Source organism: Mobula birostris, chromosome 1 (assembly GCF_030028105.1).
Source record: "Mobula birostris isolate sMobBir1 chromosome 1, sMobBir1.hap1, whole genome shotgun sequence".
Lineage (NCBI taxonomy): Eukaryota > Metazoa > Chordata > Chondrichthyes > Myliobatiformes > Myliobatidae > Mobula > Mobula birostris.
This window is the reverse complement of record NC_092370.1, coordinates 100,796,184-100,809,730: the sequence shown is the minus strand read 5'-3', so window position 1 is coordinate 100,809,730 and position 13,547 is coordinate 100,796,184. Positions and strand designations below refer to the sequence as shown.

The 13,547-nt window shown below is 44.1% G+C and overlaps 1 protein-coding gene across 1 annotated transcript in view; it reads left to right on the top strand.

The window, feature by feature from the left end:
• LOC140189858 (uncharacterized) overlaps positions 1 to 13,547 on the top strand; it is a 126,316-nt gene that overhangs the window by 34,053 nt on the left and 78,716 nt on the right. The window contains 2 exon segments of the mRNA XM_072246221.1: positions 293 to 364; positions 6,998 to 7,042. Of these exon segments, the coding sequence (XP_072102322.1) occupies positions 293 to 364; positions 6,998 to 7,042 (117 nt within the window).

Genomic DNA, 13,547 nt, shown 5'->3' with positions numbered 1-13,547 from the left:
TAAGTGCAAGTCACAATTAGAAATAGAATTCCATAACAAGGAATTGTCCAAAGGGAAAATTTGTGAAAGATAGTAGATGATCCAATTGTAGTTGACAAAGCAATACTTCTTAAACGTCCTCAAATCTTAGCTTTCCTCTTACATTTACTTGTATTTCTTGAAATTAATCTTAGTTTTGAGGGAGTGCTGATATCCATGTTACCAGTGAAACACACAGCCTGTGGATATTCACAGTGAAATTCATTTAATTGTGATAGCCTATGTAAGAAATGTGCCAATTTATTCCATTCAGGGTCAGAAAGGGGAGCGTGGTAATCCTGGGCTCACAGGACCACCCGGAAAAGCTGGCTTTCCAGGGATTAATGTAAGTATTATAAACTGTTATCAGATTCCTCTGTATTATGAGATTTACACAACTAATTTTTGGATTTCTGTCTTATTGGGTATTTCGATTTAATTCACTTCACTATTACATTTTCTGTGTGTCATATGGAAGTCTGTGTAAGACGTCCATTATTTTTACTTTGACAATTTCACCTAGAATCTTTTTTTTCATTGAGAATCTCCATTTCATCATTTCCTCTGATTCCAAATAGTCCTGGTACCTTTTCAAGTGCTAGTTGCATAGTGTGATGATATTCTGCTTTTTAAATAAAATACCCGAGGAACATGCACTTTGCAGACTGAGCCAGAGTTTAATTGCCAAATCGTAGCTGCTCTGGAAAAGGTGGGGGTGAGCTGCAGCCCTTGAGAAGCTTGCATTAAAACAATACTGCGAGGGAGGGAGTTCCAGGGTCTTGTCCCAGCAACAGTGAAGGTACGGCCATGTATTTCAGGCTGGTGTGTGGCTTGGAGGACAACTTCCAGATGGTGATGGTCTTGTGCTTTTGTGATTCCCGTTTTATCAGCTAGTAGAGTTTGTTGGTTCAGATGATGCTGTCTAATAAGTCATATATAATATGCATATGTATATATATGATATGTATGGTGCATATGTATATTTATGTATATATGTAAAGAATAAAATAAGCAGTACAAAAATAAAAAAAATAAAGTTCATGGGTTCGATATCCATTCAGAAAATGTATGGAAGTGAGGAAGAAGCTTTCCTGAGTCACTGAGTTTGTGTTTACTGTCTCCTGTACCTCCTTCCTGGTGTTAGCAATAAAAAGAGGGTATGTCCTTGGGAGATGAGGTCCTCGATGATGGATGCTGGCTTTTTGAGGCATTGCTTCTTGAAAGTTTCCTGGGTACTGTGGAGGCTAGTGCGCACGATGGAGCTGACTAAGTTTACAGCTCTCTGCAGCTTATTTTGATCCTATGTAGACGCCACCACCCCCACCCCCCAATACCAAACGGTGGTGCAGCCAGTTAGAATGCTCTCCATGGTACATTTGTAGAAACTTGCGAGTGACCTTGGTGACATACCAAATCTACTCAAACTTCTGATGAAACGTAGCCGCTGTCATGTCATCTTTGTAGCTGCATTGATATGTTGGGGCCAGGATAGATCCTCAGAGATATTGACATCCAGAAACTCGAAATTGCTCACCCTTTCCTCTTCTGATCCCTCCACGAGGACTGGTGTGTGCTCCCTGGTCTTAACCTTTCTGAAGTCCACAATCAGTTTTTTGGTCTTACTGACATTAAGGGCAAGGTTGTTGCTGCAGCAGCACTCTGCTAGCCAATATATCTTAATTCTGTATGCCTCTCATCACCATCTGAAATTCTGCCAACAATAGTTGTGTCATCAGCAAATTTATAGATGGCAGTTAAGCTGTGGCTAGCCACCAGTGGTGTAGAGCTAGCCAGAGTGCACTGAAGCACGTCCAGCACATCTTTAAGAAAAAAGCTGAAATAAACAAGCTAATTAATTAGGTGCCGCCCAGGGTGATTTGAGTATCTCAGGAACTGCTGATCTCCTGGGATTTTTCTGCACAACAGACTCTGGAGTTTACAAAGAATGGTGCCAAAAACAAAATAACATCCAGCGAGTTGCTGTTCCGTGAGTGAAAACATCCTGTTAAATCCACTCGCTGGATGTTTTTTTGTTTTTGGCACCATTCTTTGTAAACTCCAGAGTCTGTTGTGTGTAAAAATCCCAGGAGATCAGCAGTTTCTGAGATACTCAAATCACCCTGGGCGGCACCTAATTAATTAGCTTGTTTATTTCAGCTTTTTTCTTAAAGATGTGCTGGACGCGCTCCGGCTAGCACTGCACCACTGCTAGCCATGCAGTCATGGCTGCAGAGAGGGTAGAGCATCAGGCTAAGCACACATTGCTACAGTGTGCTAGTATTGATTGTCAGTGAGGTGGAGGTGCTATTTCTAGTCCGCACAGAATGTGGTCTTCCGGTTAGGAAGTCGAGGATACAGTTGCTGAGGGAGATACAGTGGGCCAGGTTTTGGAGCTTTTCGATCAAATGTTGGAATTACTGCGTTATATGGTGAGCTGCAGTCAATAAGCAGCATCCTGACATAGGTGTTTGTATTGTCCAGGTGTTCCAGGGCCAGGTGATGATCCAGTGCAATGGCATCTGCCATGTACCTATTGTGGTGATCGGCAAATTGCAGTGAGTCCAGGTCCTTGCTGAAATGGGAGTTAACTCTAGCTATAACCAACCTCTCAAAGCACTTCATCCCCATAGGTGTGGGTGCTACTGGATGATAGTTGTTAAGGCAGCTCACTGTGCTCTTCTCGGACACTGATAAAATTGTTGCCTTTTTGAAGCAGGTGGGAACTCCTGACTGTAAGAATGAGAAATTGAGAACAGAGTAAAAGAAAAAAAGAGCGGTGAGCTAAGCACACATCCTTGAGGTGTGCCGGAGATGACAGAAAAGTGATGTTATTACTGATCCTCGGCAATTTAGGTCTCCCAATAGGATGTTGACAATCTGGTTGCAGATGGAGGTACAGAAGCCTAGTTTTGAAGCTTGGTAATTAGATTTAAGGGAATAATGGTGTTGAATGCAGAGCTGTAATCAATTTTAAAAAGGAGCCTGACATATGTCTTCCTGTTTTCTTGGCTGCCAAGCTCTTGGAAGTTAGGAGATGAATTACTCACTGAAGGATTCCTATCCTCTGACTTGCTCTTTTAGCCACATTGTTACTTGGCTTCTCCAAACAGTTACTAGTCAATGGTAACACCTAGAATATTGGTATTGGGATTCAGTGATGAGGATGTTATTGAATATCATGGTGTAATAGCTGAATTATCTCTTGTTAGATATCGTCATTACCCATTGTTTGTGTGGCACAAATGTTACTTCTCACCTAAAACCCTAGGCCTGGATATTGTCCACGTCTTGCTGCATTGGGATATGGACTCAATATTAGGGGAGTCATGAATGATGCTGAACACAAGTATCCCTATGTGTGATCTTGTGATTGAAGGAAGATCATTGAGAAAGTGTCAGAGAATGGCTGGGTTTAGACCAGCCATGAGGAACTCCTGCAGAGAATGGCTGGGTTTAGACCGGCCATGAGGAACTCCTGCAGAGAATGGCTGGGTTTAGACCGGCCATGAGGAACTCCTGCAGAGAATGGCTGGGTTTAGACCGGCCATGAGGAACTCCTGCAGAGAATGGCTGGGTTTAGACCGGCCATGAGGAACTCCTGCAGAGAATGGCTGGGTTTAGACCGGCCATGAGGAACTCCTGCAGAGAATGGCTGGGTTTAGACCGGCCATGAGGAACTCCTGCAGAGAATGGCTGGGTTTAGACCGGCCATGAGGAACTCCTGCAGAGAATGGCTGGGTTTAGAACGATCATGAGGAACTCCTGCAGAGAATGGCTGGGTTTAGAACGATCATGAGGAACTCCTGCAGAGAATGGCTGGGTTTAGACCGGCCATGAGGAACTCCTGCAGAGAATGGCTGGGTTTAGAACGATCATGAGGAACTCCTGCAGAGAATGGCTGGGCTTAGACCGCCCATGAGGAACTCCTGCAGAGAATGGCTGGGCTTAGACTGGCCATGAGGAACTCCTGCAGAGAATGGCTGGGTTTAGACCGGCCATGAGGAACTCCTGCAGAGAATGGCTGGGTTTAGACCGGCCATGAGGAACTCCTGCAGAGAATGGCTGGGTTTAGACCGGCCATGAGGAACTCCTGCAGAGAATGGCTGGGTTTAGAACGATCATGAGGAACTCCTGCAGAGAATGGCTGGGCTTAGACCGGCCATGAGGAACTCCTGCAGAGAATGGCTGGGTTTAGACCGGCCATGAGGAACTCCTGCAGAGAATGGCTGGGCTTAGACCGGCCATGAGGAACTCCTGCAGAGAATGGCTGGGTTTAGACCGGCCATGAGGAACTCCTGCAGAGAATGGCTGGGTTTAGACCGGCCATGAGGAACTCCTGCAGAGAATGGCTGGGCTTAGACCGGCCATGAGGAACTCCTGCAGAGAATGGCTGGGTTTAGAACGATCATGAGGAACTCCTGCAGAGAATGGCTGGGTTTAGACCGGCCATGAGGAACTCCTGCAGAGAATGGCTGGGCTTAGACCGGCCATGAGGAACTCCTGCAGAGAATGGCTGGGTTTAGACTGGCCATGAGGAACTCCTGCAGAGAATGGCTGGGTATAGACCGGCCATGAGGAACTCCTGCAGAGAATGGCTGGGTTTAGACCGGCCATGAGGAACTCCTGCAGAGAATGGCTGGGTTTAGACCGGCCATGAGGAACTCCTGCAGAGAATGGCTGGGTTTAGACCGGCCATGAGGAACTCCTGCAGAGAATGGCTGGGTTTAGAACGATCATGAGGAACTCCTGCAGAGAATGGCTGGGTTTAGACCGGCCATGAGGAACTCCTGCAGAGAATGGCTGGGTTTAGACCGGCCATGAGGAACTCCTGCAGAGAATGGCTGGGTTTAGAACGATCATGAGGAACTCCTGCAGAGAATGGCTGGGTTTAGACCGGCCATGAGGAACTCCTGCAGAGAATGGCTGGGTTTAGACCGGCCATGAGGAACTCCTGCAGAGAATGGCTGGGTTTAGACCGGCCATGAGGAACTCCTGCAGAGAATGGCTGGGTTTAGAACGATCATGAGGAACTCCTGCAGAGAATGGCTGGGTTTAGAACGATCATGAGGAACTCCTGCAGAGAATGGCTGGGTTTAGACCGGCCATGAGGAACTCCTGCAGAGAATGGCTGGGCTTAGACCGGCCATGAGGAACTCCTGCAGAGAATGGCTGGGTTTAGACCGGCCATGAGGAACTCCTGCAGAGAATGGCTGGGTTTAGACCGGCCATGAGGAACTCCTGCAGAGAATGGCTGGGCTTAGACCGGCCATGAGGAACTCCTGCAGAGAATGGCTGGGTTTAGACCGGCCATGAGGAACTCCTGCAGAGAATGGCTGGGTTTAGAACGATCATGAGGAACTCCTGCAGAGAATGGCTGGGTTTAGACCGGCCATGAGGAACTCCTGCAGAGAATGGCTGGGTTTAGACCGGCCATGAGGAACTCCTGCAGAGAATGGCTGGGTTTAGAACGATCATGAGGAACTCCTGCAGAGAATGGCTGGGTTTAGACCGGCCATGAGGAACTCCTGCAGAGAATGGCTGGGTTTAGACCGGCCATGAGGAACTCCTGCAGAGAATGGCTGGGTTTAGACCGGCCATGAGGAACTCCTGCAGAGAATGGCTGGGTTTAGACCGGCCATGAGGAACTCCTGCAGAGAATGGCTGGGTTTAGAACGATCATGAGGAACTCCTGCAGAGAATGGCTGGGTTTAGAACGATCATGAGGAACTCCTGCAGAGAATGGCTGGGTTTAGACCGGCCATGAGGAACTCCTGCAGAGAATGGCTGGGTTTAGACCGGCCATGAGGAACTCCTGCAGAGAATGGCTGGGTTTAGACTGGCCATGAGGAACTCCTGCAGAGAATGGCTGGGTTTAGACCGGCCATGAGGAACTCCTGCAGAGAATGGCTGGGCCTAGACCGGCCATGAGGAACTCCTGCAGAGAATGGCTGGGTTTAGAACGATCATGAGGAACTCCTGCAGAGAATGGCTGGGTTTAGACCGGCCATGAGGAACTCCTGCAGAGAATGGCTGGGTTTAGACCGGCCATGAGGAACTCCTGCAGAGAATGGCTGGGTTTAGACCGGCCATGAGGAACTCCTGCAGAGACGTTCTGTGGCTGTATAGTTCCAAACACAAGTGGATTTTCCTCCTGATTTACATTGACTTCAGTTTAGACATGGCTCCTTAATACAATAATCAATCAAATATTGTCTTGATGCCAGGGACAATTACTTTCATTTCATCTTTGGAATTCAGCTCTTGTGTTTCCATGTTTGGATACAGGCGACTGTAATGAGGTCAGTAGTTCCCTCTTTCTTCAGTGTTCATTCTAGGAAAATAGCGTTCCTATCTTTGGGTCTGTGGGCTCATCTCAGAAGCAGTTAAAAGTTTTTCTTCTCATAGTCAAAGCTTTTCTGATCTTTCATTGACAGTTTTAATCTCTTCTCAAGCATTTTGTCATCTCTGGCTTAATTATTTTATTTTATATTCACCCAAACTTTTTTCACATGATCTTTCTGAATTGCGAAGGCTCAAACATCCTCCACATGAAAATGAAAACTCACAATATTACTTTAATCTGTACTTTCTTGAGACATTAAACTGATGCTTCTCTTGTGTTCTCTTACAAATGAAATGCTTTTAAACAGAATTTTTCTTTGCTTTGAGGGCCCTGGACTTTACCTTGAATTCCTAATAAAGAGGACAAAGCACAGCTGACAATATACATCAGCTCCATCTCAAAAAGGGACAAAAGCTCACAAATATGATGACATTATTTGGTGGAAAATTGGGATATTTTAATGAATTAATTTGTATTTACATAGTTTAACTACTCACTATACTCTTACTGAAGAAGCTGCCTTGTATTGTACCATGGATTTTTTATCCCTGAGTTCAGTAAATACATGGAAATTATGTTTTCAGGGAGCATTAAATTCTACTTTTTTTAAACATTGCTGTTTTTTTTTCCCACTAGGGACGGCCTGGTCCGATTGGGCCAATGGGACCAGAAGGCCGAGTGGTAAGTGACAAAAATGACTGTGATCAAAACGTATGAAAGGTGCTTTTATTTTTGTTGCTGTTTCAAATTCAAAGTTGTTATACACACTCAAGGTGTTTTTTCTAACATAGACTTGAGGTTGCACACAGCTTATGTGTGAAATAAATAAAGGGAATGCTTTTGATAATTTGTGCTTGTAAGTAGTGAAATATCACTGTTCAGTGAATAACAAGCTACGCCTGGGCTGAAGGTTGGGAAAGCCAGTAGTCAGGAACGTGCGCTGCTTTATGACCAGAACTAGGGTTGTGAGTGCATGAATGTTTCAACATATCCAAACAAGCAGAAGCTAATGGAGAATTTGTAATATCTATAGAAGTGTTGTCTGTTTTATGTCATAGCAGTTTTAGCATTATTGGGAGTGGCCTTGGTGGCATTTGCATTTTTTGTTGTCCATGGGAAGTCATGCCCTCTTCCCTGTTTCCTGTTCTTTATGAATAGTGAAAGCATCAGCTAAAAGTGGGTTATACTCTTTCTGAAATTTATGTCCATTATAGAGCTGAAGTGGATGAGAGCCTGAGTAAAGTGCATTGCTCCAACTATAAAAACTGACTGGAGATAAATCTACTCAACTCAAATATAGACATCAAAATTGCAATATTTGCTTGTCAGCTGGCTCCTTCGTTCTTAAACTTTATACAACATTTCACAATGAAAGTCACCAGCAAAACCAAGGACATATAAGATGGTTCTGAAGAAATATAATTTTTTATTGGGTATTTTATTCACTTACACCAATGACTCGGGAGGTAGTAAATGGAAAATTGCAAATGTTGATAAAAGGATACAATTGAATAATTAGGGGCCATGTATAAATGAATAAAGAGGATCCTGGAGTCACTTATTTTGAAAACTTCCATTTATTGATTGATGTTGTTATATTATCTGTCTCATTTAGATACCAACAGATTGAAAATACTATGTAGAATAGTGCGATGTTTGTTTCAGAAAAGGGTAACAAAATATCCTCAAGTGAAAGGTGTGTCCAGCTGCAGCTCCTGACAAACCGAGTTAGGGAACTGGAGCTGGAGCTGGATGAACTTCGGATCATTCGGGAGGCAGAGGCAGAAATAAACAGGAGTTACAGGGAGATAGTCACCCCTAAGAGTCAGGAGACAGGTAGCTGGGTGACTGTCAGGAGGGGGAAGGGGAACAGACAGAATGAGCAGAGCACCCCTGTGGCCGTTCCCAGCAATAATATGTACATCGGTTTGGATACTGTTGGTGGGGATGACCTACCAGGGACAAGTTGCAGTGGTTGCGTCTCTGGCATCGAGACGGGACCCTCAGCTCAGAAGGGAAGGACGGAAAGAGAAGAGCAGTAGTGATAGGGGATTCGATAGTTAGGGGGACAGATAAGAGGTTTTGTGGAAGAGATCGAGAATCCCGGATGGTCTGTTGCCTCCCTGGTGCCAAAGTCTGCGATATCTCGGATCGAGTTCTCAGTATTCTCAAGAGGGAGGGTGAGCAGCCGGATGTCGTGGTCCATGTAGGGACTAATGATGTGAGTACGGGGACGATGGTGGCGGCCTTGAAGCACGTAGGAATGACGGCGCTGCTCAGGGAGATGTTGAAGATGTCAGTGAGAATATCTGCCAGCTGGTCTGCACATCCTCTAAGCACTCTGCCAGGAATATTGTCTGGTCCAGCAGCCTTCCGTGGGTTGGCCCTGTGCAGGGTTCTCCTCACATCAGCCACAGTAAGACACAGCACCTGGTCATTTGGAGGAGGGGTGGTCTTCCTTGCCGCCACGTCATCACCTGCCTCAAACTGAACGTAGAAGTTGTTCAGCGCATCTGGGAGGGAGGCATCGCCCACACAGTCAGGTGATGTTGTCCTGTAGTTAGTGATCTCCTGAATGCCCTTCCACATGCACCGTGTGTCTCCGCTGTTCTGGAAGTGGCTGTGGATTCACTGGGCATGTGCACGCTTTGCCTCTCTGATGGCCCGGGACAGATTGGTCCTCACTGTTGTTACGTCTGCCTTGTCGCCTGTTCTGAAGGCGGAGTCACGGGTCCTCAGCAGCGCACACACCTCCGCGGTCATCCATGGCTTCTGGTTAGCGCGTGTAGTGATGGTCTTGGCCACGGTGACATCATCGATGCACTTGCTGATGTAGCTAGTCACTGATGCCGTGTACTCCTCTAAATTGGTAGATTCGCCATCGGTTGCAGCCTCCCTGAACATGTGCCAATCAGTGTGTCAAAGCAGTCTTGGAGAGCAGAGATGGCTCCTGCTGGCCAGGTTTTCACCTGCTTCTGAACTGGTCTGGAGCACCTGACGAGCGGTCTGTATGCTGGGATTAGCATAACAGAGATGTGGTCTGAGTAACTGAGGTGGGGGCGGGGCTCCACCTGGTACACCTCGGGAATGTTTGTGTAAACAAGATCCAACGCATTCTCCCCCCGCATTGCAAAGTCCACGTTCTGATGGAATCTGGGGAGCACTGACTTAAGGTTAGTGTGATTAAAATCTCCGGCGACAATAAACAGTCCATCAGGGTGTGCGTTCTGCAGTTCGCTAATAGCCCCATACAGTTCACAGAGCGCCTCCTTAGCATTAGCGCTGGGGGGAATGTAGACACCAACTATAATGACAGTGGTGAATTCCTGTGGTAAATAAACTGGTCTGCATCTAACAGTCACAAACTCCACTAGCGATGAGCAGTAGCTGGAAACCAGGTCAGAATTCTTGAACCATTCCGTATTGATGTAAATACACAAGCCACCACCGCGAATCTTACCTGAGAGAGCTGCATCTCTATCTGCTCGAAACAAGACGAGCCTATACAGCTGAATGGCAGCATCCGAAATTCCGTTGCTGAGCCATGCCTCTGTAAAAACGTATGCACAGCAAACTGTACTCCCGCCAAGTATTTCATTGGAGTCGGATATAGTCCAATTTATTTTCCAGGGAGCAGACACTGCAGAGCAGAATGGATGGGAGAGCTGGCCAGCTAGGGTTTGCTTTTTGCCTGGCACGGACCCTCTTGCTTGCCTTGCTTCCACTTCCTCGCGTATCGCTTTCTTCGGCCACTGTCATTAAGCGACATCAAGGATCCCCTCAACAAGCCGAGGCCGCGTAATTTAACGTGTAATCATGAAATGGAAATTGGAGTAATCACACGGTTTTCAAACAATTCAAAAATGCACGAATAAAACATGGCGCTATACTGGAAACTTCTGCTGTCCCGTCTTGAAATTCTATACTAAAGACATGACATCTGTGCGATATATCAATTCCTTGCTTCAGTGAACAAATTGATGTTTTTTTGCCCCACTTTCATTTACCATCAGACAGGAATAATTTATCCAAGGCTGCTTGTCAGTGCCATCAATTGCTTGGTGATAGTGGGATGTGTTCTTAGTGGGAACCTCTTTTTCTATTTATTTCTTCTCTCTGCCTCTTTATCTATTTCATACATATATGCGTATTGATTTAGTTTTCCATGCAATGCTGCATCAACTAATACAGCAACTTCTTTTTGTTGCATATCCTCTGAGGAAGCTCAACAATCGTGTTTCATTTAGCCGTTTGAAAAAAGGTCCACTTTCTCTTATCCTGAAAGGGAATGCACCAAAGTATAGACACAAAGTTTCATTGTCATGGCCTGGAGGTTATAACTTCAGTACCTCAAAAGCAGCCGGATAAATAATTGATAATCAGCAGGGAAACTCATGAAAATTCTTCTTTCATCTCACCGCTTGCCTAGAAGCTGAGCTATTTAACAATTACAGCAACATGTTGCAGTCTTTGTTCTTTTACCAGATATTGAACTATATTTTATAATAAGGAATCTGATGATTTTCAGGCTGCTATTAAAACCATGCTGCGAGAAACTCAAAGCTCCTAAGGACATTCTTGAGTCACAATTTCATGGAGCTGCGCTTGCTATTTCAAATATAATGAGTCTTTATGACAGATTTCAAAATATATGTTCGTCTGCTAATAGGTTTCCCAAATATTAGTTCTTGTAAAGCTTTCTATTAATGAAATAAGGAAACTCAAGTGATGCTATTTTGATCTAGAAATAATAGAAGAGCAATTTATGTTCACAAAGCAACTTTAATGTGGCTGAACATCCTCAAATGTTTTACATCCTTCTAGCATTAAAGACAGCAAGGATTCTCTTTTTTGGAGTCTGACTGGAAACTGAAAGTAAACTCTCATTTTCAATGGATGCAAATCCAGGAGGCAGAAGTGTTTATGTTTTGAAACTCATCAAAAGAAAAACACAGGAGCCCAGGATACCATATATGCTTAGTTTTTACTTTAGTGAAGCGCATACTTATGACTTGATGGTGTAATGATATATGCCATTCAAGTGTTTTGTACATATAATCTGTAATAAATTATGAAAATGAATGCTTAATCAAACAATATATTTACAATGTTACTCAAATATTACTGAAGCGGTAAATACACAAACATGTTTTCCTGTTTTGCTATAAACTCCAACTCAATGCAGAATGCATATAATATGTGATGTACTACATAATAAAAGTACTATAGAGATATCCACAGCAGAGTAAATTTTAAACCGTCCCATTCAGGGCTAAAGATTTAATCGCTGTGGAGGATTTTTACTCTTGTGGGATAACATCTTTCCTGACCGGAGGGGTAGGGTGGGGATCTAGGACACTCTGCTTGGCAGGAGAGACTTGTGGCAGTGAAACAATCTCACTTTCTGGGCCTTCCTCTGTGGTGGTTGTAGAGTTGACTGTGGGACTGCAGGGAGTGGTTCAGATAGCTGTGGACACCTTTCTTCACCAACGATTGACTCTGCTTTCCTCAACTGATCATTGTGCCAACTCCTGATGGCATCAACCGCAATCTCCATTGTGTAAGGAGTGGTCCAGTTCTGTCCTTAATCTTTCCAAGTATCCACCGTTGATCACCTCTGTAGTCCCTCACCAGGACTGCATGTCCAGGAGTGAGACATCGAACCTCTTTGTTTCAGATGACATAACTGCACCTAGCCCACAAAGGTCAGACATCACAGGCAAACTTCACTGGACAGTGTGGATCATAATGTATGAGTACAGTGTCTGATGTCACCTTTTCTTTTATCTTTTGCAAAACCACCTCACACTGCTTTGACAATTGCCATTCCTTCCTGACCTGTAATATTGAGTTTAAGGGGTAGAGCACAGTAGCCAGGTTTGGCAGGAACCTGTTTTAGTAACTGACAAACACAACTGTGACTCATCCCTTGGCCTTGGGGCATCCACCACTGCTTGAATTTTCTCAGCACACTTGTGTAATCTTTGTGCATCAATCGTGTGACCACTGTAAATGATGCTAGATTATAAAGAATTCACAGCTGTCGCATTATGTTCTGAGCCCGTAATCCTCTAATCTTTTTAGCACAGTCTTAAGGTTTTGGCAATTTGCCTCAGTATGGTTAACAAAGCTCGCTTTCCCTCTTTCCTGAATATCTGCCACTGCAAAAGATACGATCATTCTTGGGTATGAGAGTCACAGATTTCAATTGTGTTTTGTTATCATCCCTATTGGTTGCTCTTATTTCTGAGGTAGACGATCAGCTTCAGGAGGCCATTTTGCATAATGTACAATCTGTATTATCAGTGAACCTGACCCTATCCTCATCTAGTATCCATGGATATGGACTTCCCAATATAGAGTGAGAAATATGGGTTTTTCATCATCCCTGATTCAAGGATATTGAGGCCAATTGAGACTAGTGGGAAGCATCTACTTAGCTAGGAACACTGGACCCTATCTGATTATGCTACCAGATAATGTATTTCCTTCTTGGTCATTAATTCTTAACAGCAAAGGAAAGATAAATGTGGTGGATTGCGGTTTGCAAGAAGCCAATAACTAATGCATGAGGCAATTTTTCAGCTTTTCAACCTTTCACCTGTTCCACTTAGATGGTTAATCTGCAACAGATTGAGCTGCACATTTAATTTTAATCATACATATTGGTATTTGTAATAAAATGGCTATTAGCCATCAAATTGGGATTTACAAGACAATGTAAAGTCCTCCAGGCAACATAAAAAATTCTCATTATTTAACCTTTAAATGTCTGCTTCTAAGCTTCCAGCATAAAAAAAGTAAATAACGTTGCATCGGAGTGCTATTGATGTAGCATATGTTTTAATGTCACTTATAATTGTAGTTCATATTTGCTGAGCAAAATTGAATTTAATTTTCAATATTCTTGCACAAAGTAATGATCAATCTTGTGACTTTCTAGTCTTGAAATCTTTTCACCACTGCCACTGTTCTAACAACATTTGATATAGATAATTTCCAACCAAGTAAGGTTGTTAAAGTAAGTTTAATATAAAGGGGGTAGATGTAGGCGCGTTTGTTTGTGTCTCAATTTCTGGTCTGTAGAACAGCTAATAAATGGTTGTGCTTTCAAAAATGAGGCTTTTTAAACCAATTTCAATTTACAAGGTGAATGTTTCCATTTAAAACAGGTAGGGGCCTTATT